General features: G+C 38.5%; 1 protein-coding gene across 1 annotated transcript in view; it reads right to left on the bottom strand.

Moving 5' to 3' along the window:
* Positions 1-19705, bottom strand: part of itgav (integrin, alpha V) — a 37131-nt gene that overhangs the window by 2346 nt on the left and 15080 nt on the right. Inside the window, exons 12-31 of the mRNA XM_033986914.2 lie at positions 19443-19518; positions 14677-14806; positions 14495-14592; positions 14265-14358; positions 13149-13194; positions 12169-12276; positions 11608-11663; positions 10997-11157; positions 10365-10502; positions 9725-9792; positions 8223-8367; positions 7869-7961; positions 7327-7406; positions 5514-5594; positions 3652-3757; positions 3098-3256; positions 2723-2848; positions 2426-2539; positions 2229-2336; positions 816-935 (exon numbers count right to left, since the gene is read on the bottom strand). Coding sequence (XP_033842805.1) covers positions 816-935; positions 2229-2336; positions 2426-2539; positions 2723-2848; positions 3098-3256; positions 3652-3757; positions 5514-5594; positions 7327-7406; positions 7869-7961; positions 8223-8367; positions 9725-9792; positions 10365-10502; positions 10997-11157; positions 11608-11663; positions 12169-12276; positions 13149-13194; positions 14265-14358; positions 14495-14592; positions 14677-14806; positions 19443-19518 — 2107 coding nt within the window. The remainder of the gene's footprint in view (positions 1-815; positions 936-2228; positions 2337-2425; positions 2540-2722; positions 2849-3097; positions 3257-3651; positions 3758-5513; positions 5595-7326; positions 7407-7868; positions 7962-8222; positions 8368-9724; positions 9793-10364; positions 10503-10996; positions 11158-11607; positions 11664-12168; positions 12277-13148; positions 13195-14264; positions 14359-14494; positions 14593-14676; positions 14807-19442; positions 19519-19705) is intronic.

Here is a 19705-nt window from a genome sequence, read left to right as displayed (position 1 = left end):
ATGCTGACAGAAAAGACATTGAGCTTTGTGCCAGTTTTTTGTTTCATAGTAAACTCCATCATAGAGTTCGGACCTGTCCTCCTGCTCAGTTTTAAACCATGTGCTGTTTACTATAGCACCAAAATACAAACAATTAAGATAACTCTGTTTTAATTATATTCTAATAATGAACTTATTCTAGCCTATGTATTCTGTAATTTAATTTAATTTTTCAGTTTGCTGAAAAAAAAATGTCCTAAACGACATATGTTGTTTTATGTACAAATAAAACATTAAAAGCCCTGTATCAGATTTTTTTCCATGTATTTGAGCATAATTTGTCTTTCCCCTGTACAGACAGGATATAACCACGTCCTGAGGTCAAAATAAGTCAGCGGTGTACTGCCTGGATCTAATTATAAAGCATTTTATTGTCTCAGTAACATGAAGTATATGGTAAGCATGCTACTTGTTAGCATTACTGTCACTGCAAAACTCTGCACTCACATCTGAAAGTTGAAAGCGCTTAGAAATGAATTGTGGTGAATCATTAAGATGTTCTAAATACATAAGGTAAGTGAAGAATAACCTCAGACTACTGCAAATGTTTAAAATGGACAAGTTCTGTGTTTCATGTTTTAAGACAGTAAAAATCTGGTACGGCGCCTTTAAATTCTTCAAATCCTTTTTAAATTTTAAAGCCCTAAAGTGTGTGAGTCTATTTTGATTCTCAATCTATGTATTCTTTAATGATTTTGTTTTTCAGTTTGCTGTAAAAATATCTTCATATTACGTGTTTTGTTGTTTTATGTCGGGTTAAATTAATTCAAATTCACCTTGTACATGATGAAGATGAGCAGAGCCAGGAGCAGGAGCCCGGCAAGCACAGCCAGGGCCACCACCCACCCAGGCACAGGCTGAGGTGAGTCTGCCACCCACAGCACCGAGACACTCACCTGGAGACACAGGGACAGGGTTAGGGGGCACGTGAGAAGGCTTCAGAACCACAACAGTACATCAAGTTCCTATCAGTTTCCATAGCGATTCAAAATATAAGACATATGATCTTAAAAGGACTACAGTTAAGAACAGAGATAATGCTCATAGGACTCTTTGCTTTTTAAAATAAAGCAAAAAATCCTTAAAGAAACCAGTTCTCAAAGCTTCAGTACAGATTTAAAGGGTATTCCCTCAGTCAGGCTGCACTCGGGGGACAGAAACAGAAAATATCACATGAGCGCAGGGCATAGAGGCCTTCAGCTCTCTGCAACAGGGACCACAGATGGGTAGGTGCACAACCACATAGTCTTCTAAATTAGAGACAACCAATGAGTAAACCTCCGAGCAATAAAAGAGGGAAACTACAGTTAACCATGTTGACCACTGCCTGTCACTAAGTTTGAAGGTATTTAGTTGTTGCATTAACATAAAGAACATCTCCATAATCAAACAAAGCAAAAAGGAAGCAGATACCAATGGGAATATAACATGCCAGGAAGCTGAAAACCATGACTACACTACACTAAATTTGTCTGATTAAAGATGAACTATGCAACTTCTGGTTGAGGTTCTGCCATGGAGATCTTTCAGATTTGCTTATAATGTTCCACAGTACAGCATTAGACACATCCATCTTGCATTTATTCAGTTACTGGTGTTTTCTTTGCCTGGTGCCATCACCTACTTGTCTTCATAGAGATGGATAAGTTTAATGGCATACTGTAGAACATTCTAGGCAAACCTCTCCAAGGGGACAAGCAGATAACAGACCCTCCATCAGTCTTTAATTGTTCCATAAATGAGGCTGCTCTTGGTCTATCACAGAAGAGCTAAAACAAAAGTTGAGCCTGGTCAGGAAAAGCCCTGAATAAGTTTTAAAGGGAGGGTATTTAAAATGTGTATTTCACATTTCATAAACATAACCTACTGCTCTACATACAAGCTCCTCTTGTGGCTACATGGCTGACACACTGCAGTTTTTGAAAAATCTACAATCAACAAAAAACATGTATGTGCCCTTTATCTGCAGGTTAACGTACTAGCAACACAGGTTCAGTCCAGGTGCACAGGCTACATACCCTACATAATATATTCACCTTGTCTTGCTTGTAAAATAATTCATAATAATAAAGGGTTATATTGTCTGCTTTAAAAGAGTAAACTGAAATTGTCAACAGCAAAACAAATATTTTCTATATTAAACTAATACAGCTTAAACTGCCTTGTGCACACACATGTTGAGGACTTACTGTGGTGCTGTTTGAAGGCAGGTCAAACTCCAGCTTCTTGTATGGGATCTCTATGACACTGAAGGATGCTTTGGACTGGATCACATAAGACCGGTTCTGATTTTCAACCTAGAAATTCACCCAAAAATTATGCATAAATCATAAATAAATAATACGATAGAATCTTCAGTCTTTATTCATAGTATTTGGACACTTACCTGGAGGAAGTTGTTTACATCCAGTCTTGAGTAAACAAACAAAATAGCGTTCTTTCCCCTCTCTAGACGCCCAACTTGACACTTGAGCCACAAGCAATCAGCTGTAGTGCAGTCCTGGAGGAAAATCAAATATATAACAACAATGTCTACAGTGAATCCTGCATCTGCATCCACTCCTCTGCATCCTCTGCTCTGTCTGACCCTCTCCACTGTTAAACTCTAGTTCAGCTCTACTCCCATTAGATCCCTTTTTCAACATTCATTATCACAAATGTTTTTATAATATTGTTTAATTACCAGAGTTTGTATGTCTCCTGGTGCATCTCTGGACTCTAGATCTCGTTTCCGGACGTGGTTTTGGTTTCGTCCCTCCTCTCTGGGAGGAATTCCACTGGTCACATTTTTCTCTGTTGACAATGGATTCTAAAAAGGACACATCAGTATTTGATTTAAGTATTTGTTACCAAAAACACCAAAGAACTACAAGATTTTCAATAAACTACTACACCTTGATGATAACCATGATTTTAGCAGAACAGATGAATTCATAATAATTTTAATAATGTTTATTCAAATCTGCTTTCAGAACTTGAGAAGTCATCTGACAATGCTACATTAAAACAAAATTGCACAGCCCTACATGAGATAATCTATGGATGAAATAGTCCTCACCGATACATTGAGTGGGTTGATCTCTGTATCCGTGGTGCAGTGGATGGGTCCCTCTGTGTCAAAGCTGGTGACATAAAGCACAGAGCCATTTCTGAAGCGATACGGAACCTCCACCTCCAGAGACGCTTTGGAGAAGGTGCTGGGACCACTGTTTAGTAACTGCACACAACAGGGGGGTAAGAATCAGATAAGGCTGAGTGATCTACCAAAAATATGTAATAACCAATATTGAAGTCCAGGTATGATCTATAGCAAACAGAATATTCAACTTTCGCCGCTCAACCAACGGGCTTCTTCGGTTCTGGTCAGATCACTATTGTTTTTCTTGTTTTGATTTAGGTCTGAGGATGACCTAAATCAACAAGTACAGGACAAGTCCTCTTTATAAATAACTGTATCTGCTGTCAATTGCATCTATTCCCTGTTTCTTGCGTGTGGTGTTTTTATGTGGGTGTTTTTAAACTGCTGGCTGCAAATTTATCCATCTATCCAACAATCTATCCATGCATTTATAAATAAATAATTGAACAGTCTAAAGATAACATCATTATTACCTCATAGACCAGGACTATCTGAGGCCCGATGTCATCCCCAAAAAAAGGACGTTCTTTGGGTTTCCAGTTTGCAATTGGCAGCAAAACCTGGCCTGGGTTTGAAGACCTGGAAATAACATACAGTTGATACAACTGTTAATACAATATGAATTATTGCAGTAAGGAGTCCTTAATCAAGGTTTTGTCATTCTTTAGGTCATAATACAACCGTATTATGGGCTCGACACACGGGGAGCGACGTTTATTTTCTCCATTTATTTTCAATGGTACCTGTGCGACACTGCGAAAATCGCTCGTCTCTCTCACCTCCGTGACAAGCGAAAGTCGTGCAGGTGAAAACCTCGCGCTCGTGCATGTCGACGTGCACACGCGGGCCTGCGACGCGACTAATGAAAGTTGAAAAATGTTCTACTTTTATGGCTGTCGCCTGCACAACAGCCAATCAGCGAGAGTTTGATTGACGAGCCAATGCACTGTCCACTTCAGAAACATCATGGAGGAGAAAATTATACTCACGGTGTCGGATTTCCCAATTCTTTTTGACATCTCAAAGAGACTACCCAAATATATCAAAAAAAGCAGCTGCCTGGGAACTCGTTGGTGCCAGGGTGAATATGAGGGGTAAGTTAACATGAGCAAATTTGTTAATTCAGATAAATTTATGGAGGCTAATAACCAAATGTATTAAAGACTGATTCAACATTAAAAACATATATTTATTTAAGGATTTTACATTAAACAGAATTAGCTGCAGAATAGGGTGGACCAAGGATCGCTTTTTTTTAGTTTTGTAGAGTGCAACCAATTGTAATATTTTAGTCAAATGAAGCAAAACTTTACGAGATTTCATTTTAGCGTCTTTTTCCCATCTACTGCTATTAACCTCAAAATTCCCTCCAAATAAACAGCCAATCAGACGTGTAAGAGGCTCGATCTGCTCTGGAACAGAGCGCGACGTGACAAGCTGCCGCTAGTCGCTGCAGTTAGTCACTCCCCGTGTGTCGAGCCCATTAGTCTTGGATTAGTTCTGATATGGTCATAATTAATTTATAGTTTAGACCCGACTTTCCACTGCTTTGGTAAGAGAGTTATCCATGATTTGTCTCCAGTAAGTTAGACTACTGTAACAGCCTGCTCACTGGCCTCTCCAAACGAGCGTTAAGACAGCTGCAGTACATCCAGAACGCTGCGGATTGGATCCTGACTAGAACCAGGAAGTACAAGCACATAAGTCCTGTGCTCAGGTCTCTGCACTGGCTTCCTGTGGCTCAGAGAATAGAATAGAATGGATTTTAAAGCAGCTGTGCTTGTGTACTAAAGTCTCTATATGGCGTAGCATCAAAGTACATCTCTGACATGTTAGTGCCATATGAACCATCTCACACTCTGGGCACCAGCACAAGGCCAGTCTTTGAAGTCCTCAGAGTCAAGACTAAACATGGGGAATCAGCATTTCAGTTTTATGCAGCTAAAACCTGTAAGTCTTCCTGAAGATGTCAAACAGCAATCTACTTTGACAATGTTTAAATCCAGGTTCAAAACGGTTGTTTAACTGTGCGTATGACTGAAAGGTTCGTATAAGGGTTTTTATTCTGCACTTTTCTCCTTTAATTTAATATTTATGTTTCGTTATATTGTGATTTTAATGTTTTTCTTGCACTTTAAAACACTTTGAATTACTTTGTGTACAAATTGTGCTATACAAATAAACTTATCTTGCCTTGGTTAAGTACTGGTTTAGTCCTAGTCCAGTCCGAGGTTAGTCCTGGTCTAGTCCTCAACATTTCCTGGTTCAGACCTTTTATGACTGTTCTGTCCTTTTAAATAATCCTGTTGGTTTTATCCATTTGTTTGTCACTTACCCTCTGATGGCCACTTTAGCGAGCACAGCCAGTTTGGTGGAAGTGGACACTCGAGGGCTGGTGTTGTTAAACTGGTTTGAGCTATAAATAAATAAATAAATAAAAATTAAATGTAAATGATTAACAACATTAGCATATACATATTTCATTTATTATTTCATTCAATCAATATGTATTTAAAAAGGAAAATCCCATTAAGCTCAAGAATTGATTTTGTAGAGTCCCAGAGTCCTGATCTCAGAAAGAACTCAACTGTACATCTGTGATCAGAGAAACTCAAAATGACTGGAAGAACATGCAAAATTACTTAATACTATGTCACTGTAACTTGAAGGCATAGTGTTTGTTTTACTCAAAACCACACGAGGGAACCTCTAGTTGTAGACAAACTGTATAAAGAAGTGGACTATGTGAGTATGATGTCACCCCACCTAAGAAATTATTGAACTTTACAAGTAACAACTGAAGAATATGTGGTGGTTTGCGACCAATCACAGGGCAGCAATGAGGTTTGTGTGGAAGACAAAGGTGAATCGCGCAAGCAAACCAAAACAAATACGTCGACGCCAACAGACGTACTTCTGCACATTTTCACAAACTCAAATTGACATTAAAGTAGGCTGAAGGTAAGCACTTTTGTGGACAGGGAAGAAGTCTGTGCGTTTCTATTAACTGGATGTTACAAAGGTCAGATTTTTGTTTTGTTACGCTGTTGTGATGCTTCGACCAATCAGATTCAAATAATCATTATGGCGTTTTGTCGTTTTCTAAATGCTTTCAGTGAGAGCCATCCCAGATTGATAATGTGTAGAACTCGATTCAGAGTGATGCACATATTATTTTGGCATGAGCCAGGTTACAAGGCAATATTTTAAAACAAATCTAAAAATACATTAGTAAAGGTTTTAAATTATATTGTCGGCCCCTTCAATCATCGCCAATCACTCACCAGATTCATACATTGGCAAAGTGGTCAAGAACACAACAGTAGACCTAAGATGATGGATGATGGATTTAGGGCAAAAACGCAAACCACAGAACCACTGCTGAACAACTATTTCAATTAAAAAGGTTCTGTTCTAGTTCTGTTAGATTATTGTGGTGTTAAACTCTGCTCTGGTCTCTGAAAGTTGTGACAAGTGCTTATAAACCCATTGCTGTGAATAATTAAGATGCCATTGCAAACAGTTTAAAATGAACTGATCGGTTTCCCACGTTTTTAAGAGAGTACAAATCTGTTACTGTGCCTTTAAGATAACTATTGGTCAATAAGTATCAGTTTTATACTCTACTTGTATTTGAAACACATTTTAGTGGTGTAACATTGTGGTTAGGGAAAGGCTGAGTTGTCAGATTTTAACCAAAGGCAATTCAAATCTGTAATTTACATACCTCACTCTCTCTCCTCTGTCTCTGTGTCTCTCGCCCACAAAAACACACCTTATATAAAGCTCTAGAGCAGAAGTCTCAAACTCGCGGCCCGGGGGCCAATTGCAGCCCATGAGAGGATATTTTGTGGCCCGCAGGACAATATGAAAGTTTAATCTTAGTGTGGCATTACCATGGTGCGTGTAGAAGATCGGTGAACCCCAAACACACGTGTGACTTGTGCTGTGTACCCTCAAAAGCTAACGATGTATATCCATGAAATCCACAAGAATTGGCAAATTTCCTCAAGTATGTTGAAAACAGCGATGACGTTTGAGAAGATTTTAGTAAAGCTTTTTTGTGGAATACCTGATAAGCCCAGCCTCACTCAGACTCACCCAGACTTGAATCTTACACTTACATTTTTAGGTGTGTGTAAACATACCTGACAACCTGTAATTCAAATTTGACCGATGTGTCCTCCTCTGAGAGCTGGTGAACACTGAAGCGCAACTCGGCCAAAACCTAGAGCAGAAAAAAAAAATCATGATAAATACAGAAAGTGAAGATGTATAACTGAAAAAACATAAAATGATTTGAAATGCAGGCTTCTTAGAGAACAGGGATGGGTGATACTGGCAAAAAATAATATCTTGATTTATTTTGGAGTGTCCTGATAACAGTGTGCTAAAATGTGCCAAGAAATGTCTATGTTGAGTTTCAACTATGACAAAAAGTGCATGAACTGTAGAATTATGTGCAAACATGAAACATCACCTTATTCCTTGTTTGAAAAATTTAACCATTTAGTTACTATTTAGGCATTAGTCATTTTTATCAACTATTTTTTAACAGTTATTATAATACTTCACGCCTTCAAAAACTTTGTAGATATTTTCTTGTAGGCTCTACATCATCCACCTCTACGTGACAGTGTTTCGTGGCCACACAATCCCACCAAAGACACATTAGTCATAAACATACAACCTTGGTTCCTCCTTTCATGGGGTTTCCCAGGTCACACACCACCATCTTGGTGTTGTTCTCTTTCTTATAGGCGCAGGACAGTCTGGTCAGGGCCTGGCAGAGCAAAGTACCAGTGTTAAAGTTATCATCTACTTATAAGTAGGCTTTTTGGGAGGATATGCTGTGTGTGTTCACAGTTAAACGCTATGAATAAAAGAAAACACAAACCAAAAAAACAAAACAAAAAAAACAAAAAACAGAATGTGAGGTCTACCCCTTGGCTACTGCCACCCTGAGGAAGTACCACCCTCTCCCATAACATAAACTGAGAGAGGCATCAGTGCATTGTACTGTCTGTAATGTAGAGAGGTGCACCTGGCTGCGGACGACCCCAGTGAAGTCTGCCTGCTGTGGGGGAAACACGTGCAGCTCAGCCTCGTATGCTCCCTCTCCCTGGTTCTCTGCGCTCACTTCTAATGTCAGGGCATTGTCATCACCAATGTAGATCTGCTGAGGTTCACTGAAGGAAGATATAGAAAACAATTACCATAAAATTCGGACTATAAGGAGTTACTTTTTTACCCACACTTTGAACGCTGTGGTCTATACAACAGTGCGCCTAATTTATAGATATTTACCGGCTAATGGCCACCGGGGGGCACTCTCTACCAGTAAACACGGATGCTGGATGCTGTTCCTGATCGGGAAGCGTGGTTTATTCTGCTATTGACTTAATTGTGGGTCAAATGTGTATTTGTACACCACTTGGGCGAATTGTCTTGCCTAAGGACACAATGACAGACCCAAGGACACAATGACAGACCTAAGGACACAATGACAGAAGTTGGTCCGAGTGGGACTCGATCCACCAACCTCTGTCACGGAATGACTGTCACATGTACAGTGTATTTTTAGTTTACAGTGTGTGTTTGTTTACATTTTGAAGTGTGTGTTTGTTCACTGTTTGCAGTGTGTGGTTTGTAAATATATTTATTTGGACCCATACCACTTGTTTTGAATATATTTTATATACAAATATACATTTTAGATTGTGTTTTGATATGATATATAAATGTACAGTAATAGAGCAGCTGGGTGTGCAGATACAGATTCCTCTCAGTGTGTATTGGTCATTGACTGTCACTAGTTTATGAGTTGTAAAAATCAAGCAAAAGCTTCACACAATGGCTCATAATACAAGTCAGAGCTTTATAATAAAAATGTTAAGTGTGTTTTCAGTATTGGAGTTTATAGTTGGCTTGGTTTGGTTAGAAGCTCATGTTCTGCATTAGTTAAAATTAAATATTTATACTTCCAATAGCATTAACATACTACACAGTTCATGAGCAAGATTTTTGACATTTTCATTGTATAAGTGGCTAAAGCACTTAATTAAAAGTCTTATAACAGAAATGTAAATGCGGTAATTTGATGCTTTTAATAAAACATTTAACTTGGATGGATGCGATGCAGCATGACCACAGTGCGCACGTCTGATGTCGCTCACAGTCGTCCATGGGACCGCTCAGGGAGTTTGTGTGTTTGCTCAGACTCGTGAAAAATTAGGAACATGGCACACAACTGAACATGTGCAAAAGATCCAAAGAAATAATAGCAGGAATATCAAAAACTGTGTTTCTCAAACTGTAGAACATGTGGTAGGTAGGACGCTCTGTAGTTTGAGTATTAGTTTTATTTAGAGACAAATCTATGAATATTTGGGTTAATCATTATTAAGAATACCTTAATCATGGTTTAGTATTGTTTTAGAGCAGAGTTAGCTCCAATTTGCATGTGAAAATTTTGGCAACCACTGATCAAGTGCGTAACCAAGTAGCAAGAATGAAACTAAACCCCTTCACCATTCTGTTCTGTACCTCTTCACGGAGAGTTTGAGGTCCGGTTTGCAGATGTTGTCCGCTCCACAGTCCAGCAGGATATGAGCCTGAGGGCACAGGAAGAAGAAAGCTTTAAAATGAGACCAAAAACTCTCCAGGAATCTACAAACCAACTTCACTACATCTATAAATCTACTCTTTGGTCTTTCTCTAAGCCTCAGCATCCTCTGCACCATATATTTCCTTTCTTTACCATTTAATTAAATTAAATTTATTTGTCACAATTTATTTACTCTCCCTCCTCTGCATCATATCTTTTTTTTTTATAGTTTTAAATTGAATTTTTGCATCAAATATTTTATTAAATAATTGAATGTAAATGTACAACTTGTAATACTGCAGAATTTAGACCTGTTGGTTGAATTATCAGAGTAATAATGTTCTAAAATTGCTGAATTTCTGTGTATGATCCTGCGCATGAATGTGTCATGAATGAGACCCGATATTCTTCTAACTGCATGTAAAGGTGTAACTTTCCTGCTCCATAAATATGTAATTGCTTCACCTGGAATGTTCTATTTTGCATTTTACTCAATTACACATATTTTTACGGATAAAAAAATAAAAAAGGGGGGCCTTTACCAAATGTTATTACATTTACTCCCCCGGGCTGCAGTACCTGTTTAGTGATGTTAGAGGGCGCTGACATGTCTACAATAGGCAGGAGTCCAGTCGAGTCTGCGGCGCTCAGATAGTCCAGAGAATATTCCAACATCACAGAGATCGGCGTGATCTTATCCCGGAACTCTCGGTCATCCTGAGGGCAGAGAAGGGTTCCAATCAGGATTAGATCAAGACTACATCAAAACTGGTCCAGACTAGAACTAGACTAGAACTAGATCAGGACTAGGACAGGATAAAGGTAAAACTGCCATGTACAAAAACTACATATTTATATAAAATCTGTTGAATCAAGAAGACAAGGACTAAAATTTGCATTCAGATAATATAGAACAGGACTGACGTTGGAAATTTGACAAAATAGGCATGATTAAACCAGGATCATAACTGAATTAAATCTAGATCAGGTTAAATTCAGGAAGATAAGACTAAAACTTGACCAAACTCCCAAGACCGTAATGCAGTACATTATAAATTTACTGACTGTGGATAACAGGATGCCCACATCCACACTCCACTCAGAGAGATCTGGAGTCTAACCCACAACCTCCTTACAAACAGGAGGAGACCGGGTACCCACTCTGCCACAGTACTTATATAAATACAATCACTACATTACATTGTACTTACTCTGAGGAATATGTCCAGTTCTTCACAGCTTAGTGGTAGTTTTTCGTTATTTGTAACACCAATATTTCTTGAATACTGATATGCTTTGTTGTGTAGGAACTGAACACGTTTTGTAGCCTCTTTCTGTTTCAAACGGTCCAATGTAATGTCCACCTTAAATGCTGTGGTGAAGTAAAAGGAAGCAACAATCAGTACAATAAAATTATGTTTAAAAGACACTGTACCTGATTTTTACCATCTTAAAAACTTGAAAAACAGAACTAGCTCAATTTAAATGGTTTGCAGTGATCCAAAGTTATTTCTCACTTACCTTATGCATTCTAATTATTCAGCACAATGAGTTTATAAGAGCTTTTCACAACATTTAGAGACCAGAGACTAACTACTAACAAGAACTAGCATGCAAACAGCTCACCGCCATTACTTCTCGGTTTGGGACTGATTAAAATGCTATATAATTCCATGCAGACAGTACACAGCAGTCTCATTTTGACCCTAAGAGCTGCTTTTACAATATATCTCTACTGGGGCAAATTTAGTTTTATGACATAAGGAAAAAAATCAGGTACAGTCCTTATAAAATTGTAAATAATAGCAAAGAAAAGACATACTTAAAGATGGGGGCGCTCCAATACCCCTGGCCTTAAGACAGTACTTCACTTTAAAACTGGAAAAATAAAGACACAATTATATACACTTCTCTCTCTCTCAACATGAGGGGAGAAGGCACATGAAAGAAAGTGTGTCACTGATGAAGAGGCTTAAAGCAGACGAGAAAATGAGAAAGAGCCACTGAAATAAAGGTCCTATATTTGGCAAAATTGATGTATGAGGTTTAAGCCCTGTTATAATGTTGTTACCTCCTCAAAAACATACCTTGCATTGTGTTCTGTTTCATTCACCCATGTTTGAGGAACTCTTTATTATTAGTCTGTCTACATCAAAGCTCAAAATGCCCTGTTCCAGCTTGTGATGGCACAAGTGTGAATGAAACAAAACACAACTCCAGATATGTTTTTGATGAGGAAACATTACAACAAAGATCAAAAAATAGAATAATATGGGCCCTGGATTTTCTGCGCCAATCTAAAGTCTAGTCTCCAATGTTCAGGATTGATGGAGTTGCACATGTGCAAAGGGAACATTCTCTCATCCACATTCACAGCCCTCACCAGGACACAGAGGTGCTAGTTCCTGGGAGGAAGCAGGACTTCTCGTCTGGGTTTATGATCTGCGGAGTCAGGTCCAAGGTGGCATTTACACTGATCACTGGACGAGCTCTGCAACAGAAAAAAAATGAAATATAAACTCTACTAAAAGTAATAGACAATACCAGTGATTTTCAGTTTTGATCTTATACCAAGTAACACTATGGAAAGGATTATTATCAATCAAAACCAAATAGGAGTTCAAATGTATTTTATCTAATTTTAACTTGCAGTAGGTAGATAATATTTCTTTTTTTCTCCACCCAGGCATCAACTGATCCAACAACTTAATATATATGTACAGGGAAATTCGAATAGCGCATTTAAATTTTAAGTATTCTTTGTGCGTGAGAAATAATACTTTTTGAAACCTACTATCATAGATCAGGCATAACATTGTGAACAGATTATTTTCTTCATTATTGTGCTGTGAGATGTATTAGAAATAGGACAAGCTTTAAATAATACAAACAATGATATCTAAACGACTGGGTCAGGAATTTATTTATAGTAAAACATTTGTTTGCATTTGACCCATCCTTCGACCCTTCTTGCAGTGGACCCGATCTTACTCAAAATCTTGGTCAGAAGTACCTAGCTGGAGGATTAACCAATTACATTTTAGGCTGATGGAGGAAATCCACCCAGACACAGGAGAACAGGGCAAACTCTACAAATGAAGGCCCCATAGGATTTGAGAATTTAACCCACAACCCTCTGGCAATGAGATGGTAGAGTTTTCTGATAATTTATTACAGCACTGAATGGGTTGTGAAAGTGTGTTGTGAAAAGCGTCTATATAAAATCAGTGTGATAAAAACATATTAAACGTACAGGCCTTTGAAACCAGGGTGGCATTGTCATTAAACTGCTGCTTATTTAGCCAACTTCAGCAGCACACAGGCATGCACAGTAGGGAGCGCTCCACACACACATTTGATTACCTGTATAAAACTGCTTTGTCTGCTCCAAAAACCCCAACAATTAAATCTGAAATGAAAAAAGTCAAAGTTAGCTACCCGTTGAGCTAGCTTTTAATGTTTCAATCTAGCGCCATATAGAAACCCTTAACCCCACATTTTGAGAGCGAAGATGGGTAGTGGATTTTGTAATGGATTTTTTGTAATTACATTTTTTCTTTCTAATTTACCCACTCAAAGTTGTATTTAAAGTAATTCATGCATGTTTGAGAAATCTTTATTCTCCTGTCTTCAAGAAGCAATTGTTCAGAAAATTCCCATTTTCCCCAATCCCTCATACACACACTTCTTTTTCTTAAGTTTAAACTTTCCTTTACCATTAGTAACAACCATGTTATTTATTTATTTATTTATTTATTTTAATTAGGACAGTGCATATTAATCAACATGTCAACAAACAGCATCAATGTAAATATGCCGGAATTAGCACAATAGCTACTTTACACCCGTTGTCCTAAGGCAGGTCAAGAACAGGAAATTTAAAGAAACACAGACAAACCAAAAGTGCACATAGACATGACAACAAGTGAACCACAATAGACCATATTCCGAGTTTAAGATGTCCCAGGAAAACAAAACAAAAAAAAAATAATAATAATAATAAAATCTACATGTGTGAGCATGTTTGATTATTTTTCAACCAGTGTTTCAGAGTGTTCTTGAAGGTTGAAAAGGAGCCACAGTTCCTGACATGGGCAGGTAATGTGTTCCATGACTGTGATCCTCTGACAGATGTCACCATTTGGCCAAACCTGGTCCTGCGTCTCTGTACGGTACAGTCTCCTCTGGTCAATGCTCTGGTATTAACTCGGTCAGTCGTTTTTTTTACTTATAAAATCCATTAATGGTGGAGGAGCAAGTCCATTTAAAACTTTAAAAATAAGGCAAGCATCCATAAATACCTGATAACTTTCAAGATCCAGAATGTTATACTTACTTAAGATATTACAATAGTGATACTGTAGAGGCTTTTTATCCAGTGTTTTCAATGTTCATTCTATGTTATATATATATATATATATATATATATATATATTTTTTTTTTTTGGTTAGCATAAAGAGCTTAAATATTCTTTGTACCTGGGTATCCGTTCTGGTCGATGTCTGTGTTTCCGGACATGGAGTATCCGAAACTTGCAGGCATGTAACTGGACGCCCATTTTCCCTGAAGGGTCTGAGAGCACAATCACAAATATATCATAATATTCACTCTTTTATGAACTCTGAGTTGTGTATTTCTCCTAGTCTTAAAGGTTTCTAGGCAGTGTGTTCAGTTTATTCAGTGTAATTACATGTAGCTGTGGTTTTACCTGTGAGGGAGTGGGGTCAGGCCCTCGTGAGCGCCCGTTGTGAATGTAGACCAGTCCAGTGTGGTCTGGGCCACCGTATGGAGCAGAGATTGCCACATCTACAGAGAAATTAGATTTTATTTATTTATTTAATTTAAATATCTCTGTGTGTGTGTGTGTGTGTGCGTGTGTGTATGTATGACCGTTGAAGCCGTCTTTATCCAGATCTCCCAGAGCAGCGATGGCAGAGCCGTACCGAGCGTAGACCTCAGAGCCGGTGAGCTGCAGTGGATCTTGAAACGAAAACCCTCCATGGCCCAAATACACAGACACCTGAGGGACAGGTGAGAAAATACAGTTTGTGACAAAAAGTCTTCAAAGCGCTGTATCTGATTTTTGTGGTCTTCAAAACGCAAAAAATTAGAAACACACTTGTGCAGGTATTGACACTAAAAAAGTCACATTCACAGGACAGACATTAACCTCTCCTGAATAGCTTTAGAATTATCTTGACTTGTATAAGATTAAAAAGACAAATGCTATATTAAAAAAATGTGACCATAAGTCCACACAGACTAGTATATGCCCATGGACCACTATGGAACCTACCTGGACGACTGAGGAATTACAGATATAAGGCCACATGGTAATGAAAAAGAAAGTACTATAATTTAATGTTGAATATTACATTCTATTTTATAAATTTATTATCATCGTGGTATCAAAATTTGTATTGAGTATTCAGTCTACAGCACTGCTCCCTCCAAGCTGCGCACGTGCGCAATTGCGCACTGCTGACACGGTGTCCGTGCACAGAAAATCTGTGCTGCACACAAAAAAAATCGAACCAGAGTTGAAAATAAAACACAACAATTCATTCTGCGCTATTTTTCAATGTGAGTCAGTGAGTGTGACCGGTGACTAGCTGCTCCAGCCAATTATGTGATTCACATACGTATTTGCGCATCTTATCAATGTCACTGACAGGCGTCCTCATGTGCCGCTACCAGTGTTTTAGCTGACGTGGCCGATGTGGGCCGTGTCTCAATTCGCCAAATGCACCTTTTGAAGGGTCCCTTCGAAGTACTCTTCAAAGTGTAGTTTGAAGGTTCCGGACAAGAATGTGCCCTCCTAAGTGTAGTCGCCATATTGCTGAAGTGGGACAGGCCCACACCACGGACCGCACTTCCACCGCTGTCTTTGATTTTACGATACGTACATTACGTACGTTATTTTTAATTACTTAATAGAAGAAAAGTCAAGATGTCGTTGTCACAGCCATTTCTTTTTTTTTTTTTTTTTTTAGATTGAATATCAATAGGCAAATATAACGTTAAAGGTGATTTTTTTTTTCCCCCAATTGTAGCTACTTCATAACTTTAACAAAATATACCTTCTGAAAACGTAATAACAAAGACAGAGGTAACAATATCATTTTCACATTCATAGTCTATAAACCAGAGAACAATGATTAGTTGTACATATAGTGGGATATTGCAGTTTAACAATTCGGTATTTTGGCCAGTGGCTACACCACTTTAATAACAGTAGAGGGCACTGTTTCCCTTCTATGCCGTGCCAGTTCTTTCCATCTTATTATTGTCAGGTATTTTCTAGCAGCACAGCGCTACATCAAACTAGGATCTTGATTTACTAACACGAAGGTAAATGACATGTGCCACCAGATGGGCGCAGAACTATGGAATGTACCAGAACACATGAAGATTTTGTGCACGTCTCAGGACTCTCTTCTGTCCTTTCCTGAGAGTCCGTTGCTTCATTGTTCACATTACCTGTGTGAAACTCATTAAACTCTTCTGACTTTGTTTCTCTTGGTCTTTGACATTTACAATAGAAACGAACATTCTTACATTATTCTTATTGCAGTAATAATTTCTCATAATAATGTCTTCTTATTGTCTAGCAGTAACTGCACATTCCTTTATTCCATGTAACTCCCCTCCTTTTTAATCATCAAACACACTGTACAGATCTTTATTCAGATTTAACAGTTTCATGTCGCTCTGTTGTAGATGAGGTAAACCAGTACGAACATTTGAACGTATATTGTGCAGCGGACTCCATTTTCTTCTGTTTCTGGCGTAGTCGTGGTGCATGATGGGATATAGAAGTGCGTGAAGTGTGCACGGATGCACGCTTCGGTTACGTCCGATCTCCATGGAAACGGTGGAAAGGGAAGGGCAGGTTTGTCGGGCGCATTCAGTAGGGTGCGTTGAAATGGGACAGCCCTTGTCGCGCCGGAAATTACGTAACTGCCCTTCAATGCACACTTCCAATGGTGATTCTAAGGCCAGTTTGGCGAATTGGGACATAGCCGTGGAGTGAAGACTCGCTAATGATGCTAAGTGCCGTTTAACCCCTTAACGTTCCGATGGCCCACCCTCGCGTAAAATCACGTGCGCGTAATTGTGTAATTTTACGCACTGTTTTGCAGCAGTTTTGCGTTTTAAACATGATGAAACGGACAAAACAATGGAAGTACGCGACCGAGGACACTGTGGATGTTTGTACAAGTTAAACTAGAGGCATCTCGGACTCAGAGCGGTTCGTGGAACCGAATGACGATCTCATGGTGGACTCAGGAGTAGAGGGACCTTATGATTTGATGGACTGGATGCTGTTCCTGATCGGTAAGCGTGGTTTATTCTGCTATTGACTTAATTGTGGGTCAAATGTGTATTATGTGTAATCATTAGCATTAGCTAATGCCAATCTGATCGTGTCAAATGATCGTGTCTTATATTGAAAAAGAGTTACCGGACTGTCTCCCAGACCACAGTAGGATAATCTCACTCGGTGCACAGCAAAAGCTTCACACAATGGCTTATACTCATAATACAAGTCAGAGCTTTATAATGAAAATGTTAAGTGTGATTTCAACATTGGTGTTTACAGTTGTCTTGGTTTGTTTGGAAGTTCATGTTTTGCCATAGTTAAAATTAAATATTTATGCTTCCAATAGCATTAACATACTACACAGATCATGAGCAAGATTTTTGTCATTTTCATTGTATAAGTGGCTAAAGCACTTAATTAAAAGTCTTATAACAGAAATGTAAATGCGGTAATTTGATGCTTTTAATAAACCATTTAACTTGGATGGATGCGATGCAGCATGACCACAGTGTGCACGTCTGATGTCACTCACAGTCGTCCATGGGACCGCTCAGGGAGTTTGTGTGTTTGCTCAGACTCGTGAAAAATTAGAGGGAACATTGGTCTACAGTATTCCTTAGAATTGAAATAGAGTTTGAAATGTTAGTATCCTGACAACACTAGGTTCTACATACAGCCTGATGGTCATCAGTTAGAACTGAAACCAGAAGTTTACACACACTCTATAAAAAGACACACATGCTTTTTTCCCCTCACTGTCTGACATGAAATCAGGCTAAACTTTTCTTGTTTTAGGTCAGTAAGGATTACCAAAATAATTTCAATTTGCTAAATGCCAGAATAATGAGACAAGATTTTTTTTTTTTTTTTTTTTTTACCAATTTTCATTACTTTCTTCATAGTCAGAAGTTTACATACATTTCATTAGTATTTGGTAACATTGCCTTTTAAACTGTATGACTTGAGTCAAACATTTGGGATATCCTTTCACAAGCTTCTCACAATAGTTGGCAAGAATTTTGGCCCATTCCACCTGACAGAACTGGTGTAACTGAGCCAAGTTTGTAGGCCACCTTGCTTGAACATACCTTTTTAGGTCTACCCATACATTACAATAGAATTGAGGTCAGGGCTTTGTGATGGCCACTCCAAAACATTGACTTTGTTATCCTTAAGCCACTTTGTAACCAGGTCATTGTCCATTTGGAAGACCCATTTTTGCCCAAGCTTTAATTTCCTGGCTGATGTCTTGAGATGTTGCTTCAGTATTTCCACATGTTCTTTCGTAATGATGCCATCTTTTTTATGAAGTGCACCAGTCCCCCCCTACAGGAAAAGTACATCACAACATGATGCTACCACCCCTGTATTTCACAGTTGGCATGGTGTTCTCAGGCTTGCAAACTTCCCGCTTTTACTCCAAACCTATCAATGCTTATTATGGAGAAACAGTTAAATTTTTGTTTTGTCAGACCACAGGCCATGTCTCCAAAATTATGGTCTTTGTCCCTGTGTGCATTTACAAACTGTAATCTGGCTTGTTTATGTTTCTTTTAGAGTAATGGCTTCTTCCTGGCAGAGTGGCCATTCAGCCCATGTCGGTGCAGTCCTCATTTCACTGTGGATGATGACACACTCTTAACAGCTTCAACCAGCATCTTCACAAGGTCTTTTGCTTTTGTTCTTAGGTTGATATGCACATTTTGGACCGCCTGAGCAGTATGATGGCTTCTGTGCTGGACATTCTCATGTTGTTTTTACTTGTGTACAATTGTTAGCACAAATGACTGTGGCACCTTCAGGCATCTGGGAATTCCAACCAAGGATGAACCAGACTTGTGTAAGTCCACAATTCTCTTCCTGATATTGTGGCTGATTTCTTTTGACTTTCCCATGATTTTACACAAAAAAGCAGTGTGTTTTACATCTGCCTTCAAATACATCTACAAGTGTGTCTCTAATTAACTCAAATGCTGTCAATAAACCAATCAGAAGCTTGCAAAGACATAACATCATCATCTGGGTGTTTCCCAAATCATTTAAATGCATTGAAATTTTACTGTATGTAAAATTCTGACTTTCTGAATTTTTTTTGACAATTTTTAATGACTTTCTTCAGTCATTATTCAGGTATTTAGCAAATAGAAATAATTTAGGTAATCCTAATTTACCTAAACCAGGACAAGTTTAGTCTGATTTCATGTCAGACAGTGAGAAGAAAAAAAGCGTGTGTGTCTTTTATATAGTATGTGTAAACTTCGGGTTTCAACTGCATATACTGATCAAACTGCTCAGTCATCCTAATGTTTAAGTTAAGTCTTAAGTTTTTTACCTGCCCGACCTCCCTCAGTTTCCCGTCTGAGCCTCGGTCCATGAAAAGAGGAGCTCCTATGAAAAGATCCATCAACCTGTAAATGAGTACACAAGGACATCAGGGTTACCCTGAACACATCTGCCCCAACAATGTTAATTTTATTTCAATGTATTTGAAAGGACACGACCTAGGGAAATGCATACTATTAATTATGTCTTACAGGTTGTATTCATGTTTTACAATTGGATGATAATAATTCGAGCTGGAGGACAGGGGCCTAT

This window comes from Periophthalmus magnuspinnatus, chromosome 21, assembly GCF_009829125.3.
Source record: "Periophthalmus magnuspinnatus isolate fPerMag1 chromosome 21, fPerMag1.2.pri, whole genome shotgun sequence".
Lineage (NCBI taxonomy): Eukaryota > Metazoa > Chordata > Actinopteri > Gobiiformes > Gobiidae > Periophthalmus > Periophthalmus magnuspinnatus.
The sequence above is the reverse complement of the archived record's forward strand: the minus strand, read 5'-3'. Positions and strand labels throughout refer to the sequence as shown.